This window comes from Mauremys mutica, chromosome 23 (genome assembly GCF_020497125.1).
Source record: "Mauremys mutica isolate MM-2020 ecotype Southern chromosome 23, ASM2049712v1, whole genome shotgun sequence".
Classification (NCBI taxonomy): Eukaryota; Metazoa; Chordata; order Testudines; family Geoemydidae; genus Mauremys; species Mauremys mutica.
The window spans coordinates 2,712,226-2,724,532 of NC_059094.1; the positions used below are offsets into that span (position 1 = coordinate 2,712,226).

The 12,307-nt window shown below is 49.3% G+C and overlaps 1 protein-coding gene across 1 annotated transcript in view; it reads right to left on the minus strand.

Annotated features, from left to right (window-relative positions):
- Positions 1-12,307, minus strand: part of KDM1A (lysine demethylase 1A) — a 171,720-nt gene that overhangs the window by 71,193 nt on the left and 88,220 nt on the right. Inside the window, exon 13 of the mRNA XM_044997670.1 lies at positions 8,014-8,087. Coding sequence (XP_044853605.1) covers positions 8,014-8,087 — 74 coding nt within the window. The remainder of the gene's footprint in view (positions 1-8,013; positions 8,088-12,307) is intronic.

Sequence of the window (12,307 nt, forward strand, 5' to 3'; positions counted from 1 at the left end):
ATACATGTGCATTTACATAACCAAGTCACTTGGCTAATACAATACAAGCTGAATACCCCTTAGCATTTTTCCAAAAGAAATAGACTCATACGCCTGGTCTACACTGGGGGGTGGGGGGCCTGCGGTGGGTGTCGATGTAAGATATGCAACTTCAGCTATGGGAATAGCGTAGCTGAACTCGACATATCTTATTTCGACTTACCTCCTGTCCTCACAGTGCGGGATCAATACATAACTTAGAATCATAGAGTCCTGTGGCACCTTATAGACTAACAGATGTATTGGAGCATGAGCTTTCGTGGGTGAATACCCACTTCGTCGGAAGCTCATGCTCCAATACGTCTGTTAGTCTATAAGGTGCCACAGGACTCTTTGCTGCTTTTACAGATCCAGACTAACACAGCTACCCCTCTGATACTTAGAATCATAGAAGATTAGGGTTGGAAGAGACCTCAGGAGGTCATTTGTCCAACTCCCTGCTCAAAGCAGGACCAACACCAACTAAATCATCCCAGCCAGGGCTTTGTCAAGCTGGGCCTTAAAAATCTCTAAGGATGGAGATTCCACCACCTCCCTAGGTAACCCGTTCCAGTGCTTCACCACCCCACTACAACTTGAGAACATTGCTCCTTGTTCTGTCATCTGCCACCACTAAGAACAGCTGAGCTCCATCCTCTTTGGAACCCTCTTCAGGTAGTTGAAAGCTGCTATCAAATCCCCCCTCACTTCTCTTCTGCAGACGAAGCAAACCCAGCTCCCTCAGCCTTTATTGGTGTATAAAATGGAGTCTCAGAGGGAATGTGGCGGCCACTTAGGGGATAGTGGAAAGTCCCGTCACTGACTGAGCTGCATCCATTGTCACATATCAGAGGGGTAGCTGTGTTTGCTGCTTTTACAGATCCAGACTAAGAATCCTGTGGCACCTTATAGACTAACAGACGTTTTGCAGCATGAGCTTTCGTGGGTGAATACCCACTTCGTCGGATGCAAGTATTCACTCACGAAAGCTCATGCTGCAAAACGTCTGTTAGTCTATAAGGTGCCACAGGATTCTTTGCTGCTTATCCATTGTCACAGGCATCCAGGGAGCTAGGACCATGCTTTGTCAGCAATAAACCTAGTGCCTTTGTATTTTAACGGATCTTGTGGTCACTGGACGTCTACAGTGCCACCTGTCTGCACAGAGCTGGGAAGGCATACAGAGAGAACACACACAGCCAAACATCTGACTACAGAGACCACCATGATCATCTAGTCCAGTGGTTCTCAACCAGGGGTACATGTACCCCTGGAGGTACTCAGAGGTCTTCCAGTGGGTACATCTAGATATTTGCCTAGATTTACAACAGGCTACATAAAAAGCACTAGAGAAATCATTACAAACTAAAATTTCATACAACTTGTCTATGCTGCTCTATACTACACTGAAATGTAAGTTCAATATTTATATTCCAACTGATTTATTTTATAATTATATGGTAAAAATTAGAAAGTAAGCAATTTGTCAGTAATTGTGTGTTATGACACTTTTGTATTTTTATGTCTGATTTTGTAAGCAAGTAGTTTTAAAATGAGATGAAACTTGGGGGTACACAAGACAAATCAGACTCCTGAAAGGGGTACGGTAGTCTAGAAAGGTGGAGAAAAAACGTTTACTCACCTTTTTGTAACTGTTGTTCTTTGAGATGTGTTTGTTCATGTCCATTCCAAGCAGGTGTGTGCGCGCCGCGTGCACGCCAGCCGGAAGATTTTTTCTTAGCAGCCTCCGTAGGGTCGCCCCTAGTGCCCCCTGGAGTGGCGACTCCATGGCGCCCTATATAGGGGTCCGCCAACCCTCCACCCCCTCAGATCCTTCTTGCCGGCCCTCTGACAGAGGGGAAGGAGGGTGGGTATTGGAATGGACATGAACAACACATCTCGAAGAACAACAGTTACAAAAAGGTGAGTAACCATTTTTTCTTCTTCAAGTGATAGTTCATGTGCATTCCAAGCAGGTGACTCTCAAGCCTGAATTTAGGTGGTGGGGTCGGAGTTCACTGCTGATTGGAGCATCGCCCTGCCGAAGGCTGCATCGTTTCTGGCCTGGTGTGTGATGGCATAGTGCAATGTGAATGTGTGGATTGAGGACCACGTGGCAGCCCTGCATATCTCCTGTGTCGGGACCTGAGCCAGGAACGCCACGGAGGAGGCCTGCGCCCTTGTGGAGTGGGCTGTGATTGGCGGGGCAGGCACCTTGGGCCTGACTGTAGCATTCGTGGATGCAAGCTGTGATCCATGAGGAGATACGCTGTGAAGAGACGGGGAGTCCCTTCATCCTGTCGGCCACAGCTAAAAAGAGTTGGGTAGATTTCCTGAACTGTTTAATTCGTTCAGTATAGAATGCTAGGGCCCTGCAAACATCCAGGGAATGCAGCCTATGCTCTGTGTTGGAGGAGTGTGGCTTAGGGTAGAACACAGGGAGAAAAATGTCCTGACCCATGTGGAATTGAGAGACCACCTTCGGAAGGAATGCTGGGTGTGGCCTGAGTTGGACTTTGTCTTTGTGGAAGACTGTGTATGGAGGCTCAGACGACAGCGCTCTGAGTTCCGATACCCTCCTGGCTGAGGTGATGGCCACGAGGAACGCAACCTTATAGGAGAGAGATAGCAAAGAGCATGTAGCCAGCGGCTCAAAAGGGGCCCCGTGAGGGTGGAGACGACCAAATTGAGGTCCCAAGCAGGGACTGGTTGTTGAATATGCAGGAACAGCCTATCCAGGCCCTTGAGGAAGCGACAAACCAATGGGTTTGCAAAGACTGAACTACCTTCAGCTCCTGGGTGGAATGCGGAGATGGCCGCCAAATGGACCTGAAGCGAAGAGAGGGAAAGTCCTCGTTGCTTCAACTGGAGTAGGTAGTCAAGGATGAGAGGTATCGGGGCGAGCAATGGAGCCTGTCCCTGCTGTTCAGCCCAGATGGAAAAACGTTTCCACTTGGCCATGTATGTGGCCCTGGTGGAGGGTTTTCTGCTACCAAGGACTTGTCTGACCTTCTGTGAGCATTGCATTTCTACCGGGTTTAGCCATGGAGCATCCAGGCTGCGAGGTGAAGTGACTCCAGGTTGGGTGGTGGAGGCGGTCCCGATTCTGCGTGATCAAGTCCGGGAGTAGGGGCAACGTGAGGGGCGCCTGTATGGACGTATGCAGCAGCGACGTGTACCAATGCTGGCGCGGCCACGCCAGTGCTATCAGTATGACGTGAGCGTGATCCCTGCGTATCTTGAGGAGTATCCTGTGGACCATGGGGATCGGAGAGAAGGAGAAAAGCAGGCCGCCTTCCCACGAGAGGAGGAAGGCATCTGTTAGCGACCCTGGACTGCGCGCCCCATGAGGGAGCAGAACCTTCGACACTTCCTGTTGTCCCTTGAGGCAAACAGGTCTATCTGGGGATAACACCAGACACGGAAGATTGAGCATGCCACATCTCGGCAAAGGGACCACTCGTGACCATGTAACAAGTGGCTGAGGGCATCCGCCAGTCCATTCTGCACCCCTGGGAGGTAGGATGCCGTTAGGTGAATTGCGTTCTGTACACAAAAGTCCCATAAGGCGAGTGCTTCCCGGCACAGGGGAGAGGAGCGTGCACCCCCGTTTGTTGATATAGAACATCGCCGAGGTATTGTCCTTGAGGACTGCAACGCACCTGCCCGCCAATAGAGATTTGAAAGTGAGGCAGGCCAGGCGAACAGCCTGTAGCTCCCTGACGTTGATGTGTAGGGAAAGGACCTCTGGGGACCAAAGGCCTCGAGTCCTGAGATTCCCCGAGATGCGCCCCCCCACCCAAGATCCGACACGTCTGTCACCATGGAAAAGGATGGCTGAGGGCTGGCGAAGAGTACTCCCGCACAGACCACCCGCGGGTCGAGCCACCACTGGAGGGAATCCATCACCTCTTGGGGAAGCGTCACCACCGAGTCCAGCATATCCCTGGTTGGTCGGTACATAGTCGCTAACCAGGAGTGAAGAGGGCGCAGCCTGAGCCTGGCATGGCACACCACATAGGTGCACGCAGACATTGTGTTCCAGCAACTTCAGGCAGTTCCTCGCTGTGGTGGTCAGGAAATGGCAGAGACCGAGGATGATATCGGACATGGACCGAAACTTGACCTGCGGTAGGAATACTTTGGCCTGTGTCGAGTCCAGAACTGCCCCTATGAACTCCATCCGCTGGACAGCAGACATGGAAGACTTGGCCTTGTTCAACAGGAGACAGAGCTCGAGGAAGGTCTGTCTGAAAGACCACCTGAGCCTCCATCTGTGCCTTGGAGCAGCCCTTGATAAGCCAATCGTCCAGGTAGGGAAACACCTGAATTCCGTGCTTGCGCAGGAAAGCTGCCACAACTGCCATGCACTTTGTGAAGACCCTTGGGGCCGCTGACAGGCCGAAAGGCACGACTGTGTACTGGAGATGGGTGTTGCCCACTACGAACCTGAGATAACGTCTGTGCTGAGGGATTATTGCAATGTGGAAGTATGCATCCTTCAAGTCAAGGGCAGCGTACCAGTCACCTGGATCCATGGAGGGGATGATGGAGGACAGGGAGACCATACGGAACTTGAGCTTCTTTACAAACTTTTTCACACGCCGCAAGTCCAGAATGGGTCTGAGGCCCCCTTTCACCTTCGGTATTAGGAAATACTGGGAGTAAAAACCCCGAGTTCCTGAGGAACTTCCTCCACTGCCTCTACTACGAGGAGGGACTGCACTTCCTGAACTAGAAGTTGCTCGTGAGAGGGGTCCCTGAAGAGGGACAAGGAGGGGGGCTGGTGGGACGGGAGGGAGGAGAATTGGATAGAATATCCCCTCTCTACCGTTTGGAGCACCCAACTGTCCGATGTGATTCAGGACCAGGCACGATAGAAGGGGAACAGGTGGGGTGAAAAGGTAGGGTTGGTAGGATCCAGAGTCCTGACTGGTAGGTCGTCCTCGACCGCACCATCAAATTTGGGGTCTAGACCCCGATGGAGGCCGTGGCTGGCCGGACAACTGGCCGGAGGGCTGTTGTTGCCTCCTTCTGCCGTTTCTGCTTCGCCTACGCGAGGGCTCCGGGCAGTTCTGGGACTGGTACGGCCACAGAACTGGCTGCGGCCTGAATTGCCTGTGTTGGGTGGCTGGAGTGTGCAGGCCTAGTGAGCCGTAAGGTAGCCCTCAAGTCCTTTAGGCTATGGAGCCTCTTGTCCATCCTCTTGGAGAAAAGCATGGGCCACTCGAAGGGGAGGTCCTGGATGGTTTGTTGGACCTCATGTGGAAGGCCTGAGACCTGAAGCCAGGCTCCTTGCCGCATGACCAGCCCAGTTGCCAGCGTGCGGGAGACTGCATCTGCCACATCCAGGGCTGCTTGGAGGGATGCCTGGGAAATTAGCTTCCCTTCCTCTACCAAAGCAGAAAATCCTGTTCGCAATTCCTGGGGGAGGAGTTCAGCGAACTTGGACAAGGCTGAGCACGTGTTATTGCCATACCAGCTCACTATAGCCTATTGGTTGGCTATACGTAGTTGAAGACCCCCCCCGTTGAGTACACCTTTCTACGAAGGAGGTCCAACCTTTTGGCCTCCCTGTTCTTCGGTGTAGACTCTTGGAACCCCTGATGCTCCCTTTGGTTGGCCGCATCCACAACCAGAGAGTCTGGGGGAGGGTGGGTATATAGGTGCTTGTGGCCCTTGGAGGGTACAAAGTAGCGCCTCTCTGTCTGTTTGGCCGTAGGGACCAATGAAGCTGGCGTCTCCCACAAGGTGCGGGATGTATCAGCTATTGTTTTGATCAACAGTAGGGCAACCCGAGATGGGCCCGAGGGGGCCAGGATGTCCACTACCGGGTCTACGTCCACCTCAATCTCCTCCACTTGGATTGCCAGGCTCTGAGCGGCACGCTTAAGTAGCTGCTGAAGCACCCAGTTGTCCTCTAGGGCCGGTGCTGCTGAAGTTCCCGCAACCGCTTCATCCAGCGAGGAAGAGGAGGAGATCACCTGCAAAGGACCTTCCTCTGTACCTTTAGCCTCTGCAGGGTTCTGCAGCGCATGGTACTGTGGTTGCGTGGCTGGTGCGGATGTAGGATGTGGCACCGCAGCCGGTACCGGGGTCAACGCCGAACGACGAGGCATGCTGGGCAGTGCCTGCGCCGTCGGAAACATGGTTCCCGTCAGTGCCGGTGTCTGACTACGTAGCGCCAGGTTCTGTTGTGGCACACTCCTGTCGGACAGCGGTGCCGGTGGTGGAAGCATTTGCACTGGAGCCACCGATGTTGAGGAGACTGACACAGACCTGGAGCGCGGGCCGTGCACCTGTCCCAGGGACTGATGGTAGGCCCAGGGAGTCCAGAACGGCCACTGGGAGGGCGGTTGCCACTGTTGCTGCCACTGCGCAGGGTAAGGTCATTGGCTTCCCTGAGAAGCCGAACTCCTGCTCCTCAATCTACTGGAACAGTAGGAGTCCGCCTCTGAGTCCGAGGTCTCCGAATAGGAGGACCAAGGGGGAGTAGTACCCACTGTTGCCAGGGAGCAGTGCCGCAAGGCCGGGGAGTGCTCTCTCTGCGCTGGTGCTGCCAGAGCACCATGGGGCAGGGACTGGGGCAACATCATGGCCAGCTTGCCCCTTGATTGGATCGGGGGTCGGGCTGTGTCTAGCAGCTCCCTCCACAGGTGTGGGGAGGCCAGCACTGGGAGGCTTAATAAGTCAGAGGCCACCTCGAACGCATCTGGCGTCAATGGGGGACGCACATCCTCGCTGAGGTCCGGGGATCTGGACCGGTTCAGACTCAACCGCACCCCCACCGGGGCGGGAGTCAATGGGACCGTGGGAGGGTGCGGTTGTGGCTCGGCTTGTCCCACCACAGTCATGGACACCGCTGGCCTTTTAAGGTTCTGGTGGGGTGATCGGTCCCTCACCAGCCTCTTCTTTTTCGTGTGCACTGGAGATGGTGATCGGTGCCGCACGGAGGCCGATTTTCTATGTCCCGAGTCTCTCCGGTGCCGGGACTTAGAGGTCTTAGACTGGGACTCCTGTCTTATTAGCGGTGCTGGAGCGCTGTGCACCAAGGATGAGGTCCTGGGCGCCGGATCGGCAGGCTCGGGGTCCAAGTGTGGCCGTAAAGCTGCCTCCATCAGGAGCACTCTGAGTCTCTGTCCATAAGAGTCCTGGGACAGAATCCCCTGCAGATACTGCACCGGTCTCTTTGGTGGCTCTCCCCAAGGCACCTCAAGCAGGATGAGTGCGGGTCACTCTTTGGCATAAACTTCCCGCAGTCCTTGCAGAGTTTAAACCCTGGGGACCTGGGCATGCCCCAGCGGGGCGACGAGCATGTTGGGGGGGGGGGGGAAGCCCTCCAACTACTATTAACTATCTACAACTAACACTAACTCTAAACTATGAGAGGGGAAACAACTATATACACTTAGACGAGACACGGCTAGGCTTGCTGCAAAAGCGAGCAAAGTTCCAGCTAGCCGTCACCGGCAGTAAGAAAGAACTGAGGGGGTGGAGGGTCGGCAGGCCCCTATATAGGGCGCCATGGAGGGGGCCACTCCAGGGAGCGCCATGGCCGACCCTATGGACGCTACTAAGGGAAAATCTTCTGGCTGGCATGCACACCTGCTTGGAATACACATGAACAATCACTCGAAGAAGAACCACTGATCTAGTCTGACCTCCTGCACTTTGCAGGCCACAGAACCTTACCCATCCACTCCTGAAATAGACCCAGAACCTCTGGCTGAGTTACTGATGTTCTCAAATCATGATTTTAAAAAAAGGATTTCACATTACAGAGAATCCACTATTTAGTATTTCATTTAAACCAGCAAGTGACCTGTGCCCCATACTGCAGAAGGCAAAAAAAATCCAAGAGTCTCTGCCAATATGACCCGGGGGAAAATTCGTTTCTGAACCCAAGTATGTCAGTGCAATATTAAATGAGAAACACCAGCCTTCCTGATCGCTCTCCAGCTAGTTTGTGGTATTTTTTGTATTTTGTTTTTTTACCTTGGTGGATTGGCTTCAAGTTCTTGGAGCTTTTCTTCCAGCTTTCCTTGTGTTTCTGCCAACTCATCATACTCCTGATAAAAGGTTAAACACATTCAGTCAAGTATTAGCTTTAAATTTCTCATTTTTAAATAAAAAACAAGGAGAAAGCGAAGTGTCCATAGTAAACTTACTGCCAAATAATGATCATACAAACGCAATGCCACATGCATATTTTTGTAGTTTCCTCATGAACACTGAACACATAAAAGGAAAATATTTTTACACAAAGGATGAGATTTAGATTTTATATTATGGTAGAGCGCACAGCCTCAGTAAGAATGCGGTTTGATCCATCTCCCATTGAAGACACTCGTATGTGTTTCAATGGGAACTGAATCAGATCACTGGATCCTAAAAGCACTATTAGTTCAGCCACATTTCACACCTGTATTAAACAAATACCTTAAAACACAAAACCCTACTTTCTTGGATTGTCAGCAAACACTCAGGTCAGAGAATGTGATAAAATCCATTATAGTTCTGGTGGAATGAGATACCAGATGGTTCTCATAGTAACTGGAACGCAACCAAACTGGATGTGATATATTTTCTATTCTTGTTTCCTTATTAAAGACTTAATTATTTCATTGTTGAATGTATAAAGTGAGATATTTCCAAAGTAAAAGAAAATAGAAAATACTAAAGCACATGCAGTACACCCAAGTTCAAGCTAGAATTTTAAAGGAAGACCTTTATAGACAGCTATTGAGTAATGTACTGTATCAACTGATGATGAAGAGCTCATTGCTGGAAGTTATGACCAATATTCCCTCTAATTTTTTCCATCCATGGGTGGAAAGAATGTTATTATGTGCACCAATATTTAGGTAATGTGCGCCACCAGTAAAAACAAGAAACATAGATAATATATATTTTGTAAAAGTTACCATAGTTACCAAAGTTACTCCAGCCATGACTGGTTAGGCATTTTAGAACTCACTACTCAAAGAATTAAATTTAAGCATAAGAGAGAAATAAAATTATGAAATGCATAAACCAGTCAAAAAACTAAAATAAAGGCACTTTGAAAGAATAAAATTACAGAGAATATATGTGCATTCCAGGAAGTACCAACAACATCACAAATATGTGTTGGGAGGTGAGAGAGAGAGAGAGAGAGAGAGAGAGAGAGTGTGTGTGTGTGTGTGTGTGAGAGAGTGAATGAGTGAGAGAGAGAGACACACACACACACGAGACACAGAGACTGTGTGTGTGCGCTGGCTGCTGGAGAAGTGTATGAGAGACAGTGCGCTGTCTCAAACCACATCAGCACTCACCAGTCTGAAGGCTTGTTCAGACTGCAGCAGCGGCCAGCAGTTCCATCTAACTCCAGAGCCTTGTTCCCCCTCCCCCATTCTGCGTAGATGGGGTACATGGGCGGCAGAGAGAGGGACACCCTGACATCAGCACCTCTGTTCTGCACAGCAAGTAGGAGTGTCCTGGGAGTTAAGCTGGCAGAAGCTCCAAGGCAGAGGGCAAAAGCAGCACAGCAGCAGGGGGAGGGGCACATAAACACAAGTCGCTGGATGTGCATGGCTCTACTAACCAAGTGTGCGGCACCTGATTGATTCTTGCGCGGCCATGCAGATAGTTTGACATGATTTGTTTTTGACAAATCCATGCTGGCCATTCCTTATAACCTATTGTCTTCTAGAATCATAGAATCTCAGGGTTGGAAGGGACCTCAGGAGGTCATCTAGTCCAACCCCCTGCTCAAAGCAGGACCAAACCCAACTAAATCATCCCAGCCAGGGCTTTCTCAAGCCTGACCTTAAAAACCTCTAAGGAAGGAGATTCCACCACCTCCCTAGGTAACCCATTCCAGTGCTTCACCACTCTCTGAGTGAAAAAGTTTTTCCTAATATCCAACCTAAACCTCCCCCACTGCAACTTGAGACCATTACTCCTTGTTCTGTCATCAGCTACCACTGAGAACAGTCTAGATCCCTCCTCTTTGGAACTCCCTTTCAGGTAGTTGAAAGCAGCTATCAAATCCCCCCTCATTCTTCTCTTCTGCAGACTAAACAATCCCAGTTCCCTCAGCCTCTCCTCATAAGTCATGTGATCCAGCCCCCTAATCATTTTTGTTGCCCTCCGCTGAACTCTTTCCAATTTTGCCACATCCTTCTTGTAGTGTGGGGCCCAAAACTGGACACAGTACTCCAGATGAGGCCTCACCAATGTCGAATAGAGGGGAATGATCACATCCCTCGATCTGCTGGCAATGCCCCTACTTATACAGCTCAAAATGCCGTTAGCCTTCTTGGCAACAAGGGCACACTGTTGACTCATATCCAGTTTCTCATCCACTGTAATCCCTAGGTCCTTTTCTAGCTGCTTACAAACTGATTATTAATTTGTTCCAGCCTCTTTCCAGGTATCATAGTTAGGCTGACCAGTCTATAATTCCCCAGATTCTCTTTACACACACACCCTTTATTTAAAAAAAAGAGAGGTAATATGGTTGCACTTCTCCAGTCTTCTGGGACCTCAGTCATCCTCCATGAGTTCTCAAAGATAATTGCTTCAGCTAGTTCCTTAAGTACCCTAAGATGAATTTCATCAGGCCATGCTGACATGAATACATTTAACTTATCTAAATATTCTTTAACCTGTTCTTTCCATATTTTGGTTGACATTCCTTCCCCCTTATTGTTAATATTAATTACGTTGAGTATCTGGGTCACCATTAACCTTTTTAGTGATGACTGAAGCAAAATTGGCAATAAAACCCTCAGATTTCTTGATATCATCAGTTATTAGCCTCCTTCCACACTAAGTAGAGGACCTTCACTTTCCTTCGTCTTTCTCCTGCTCCTAACATATGTTAAGAAAAAAAAATCTCTCTTCTTGCCTTTTTTATGTACATTGCATAGGGACTCAGAAGAGTGATCTAGAAGAGGAGCTGTTTGGCAAAGGATGGCTTTGGGAAGGTCAAGGTCACAGGACAGGGATCAATGCAAAGTTGTGAAGTTTTCCTGTTTACTCTCTGCTGTTAACATATTTTTCTTTCCTGTTATATGAGAAGACCTTGATGACTTATGACTTTTCTCCAAAATTGTTGCACTTTCTTACAAATTTTCCAGAATTAGGAAAAAACATTTAAAATTTTTTTCTCAGTGCATCTGAGGAACTTTTCTGTCAACCACAGTAAGTTCCTACCAAAGCAAACTCTTCAGAGAGGGCCCAGTGAAAAGGGGTTGGGGAGGAGAATGGGAGGAGCTCCTGGCATTATATTTCACTACCGTAGTTGAGACTACCAACAATCCAGGAGCTGGGTGGGAGAAAAAAAAAAAAATTCTAACCTGTTGTGGGATGTCAAAGATGGCAGTTTTCTTCACCCTGGGTGAAATGGATTCAGAGGCATGGCAAATAATCTTGGCATGTACCAGCAGCTTCTCATTTACTGGTAAAGCAATTCTGCATTTGTGATGGGGTCTTTCTTGACACTTATCAGTCCAAAATATCTACCACACTGAACAGCAGCTACTGAAAATACTTAAGCAGAAATGAAGAAATTATAAAAGTATTCTCTTCTGCAGAGGTTGAAGGATGAGCTGTACCCTGAAGGAAAAGGGCATCCTCAAGATCACTATCACCCCTCTGACCAGTATCTATTTCCAGCAACTCTTCCCTAACCCACCGGAGTGGGGGGACATGTCTAGGAGAAAAGCGTAAGACTGATTATAGGAAGTGGAGGAGTCACATGGCCCTGGTTTCTTGATTATCCTCTTAACCCTGACTCCCTACACTGAAGAAGAGGTGGGCACAAGAGCTAATATACCATGAAGCATAATCAAACTGGTAATTGTGGGAACTTGAACAGATAAACTTCACAGAGTATCAGAAAAGCCAGGGGGGAGGATTTAAAGTCCTATGAATAAGATGGGGAGCCTATTTTCTCAGATTTGGGAAACTATAATGTTTCCCATGACTTCATCTGAGATGGATTTGGAGGTGTGCTGTAAAAGTATTAAATCTAAGCTTCCCTTCAGGAAAAGATTGAAAGGATGTAATGAATCTGTCTAAAATCCAAATGAGAGAAGTGATGGGGACTGCTCACTGGTTCCCACACCAGGTGCTGGTGAAGTAGGACAGACACAGTTTGGATCCAAGGACTACTCCGGAATTAATGGAATCAGGGGAACCACCTCAGTTCTCAAGCCTAGATCTAATGCACCTCAGTTTCAAGGCCTTCAGACTCATTCACGATTACTCCTGGTGCTATTTACAAGATGATTCCAAACATAAG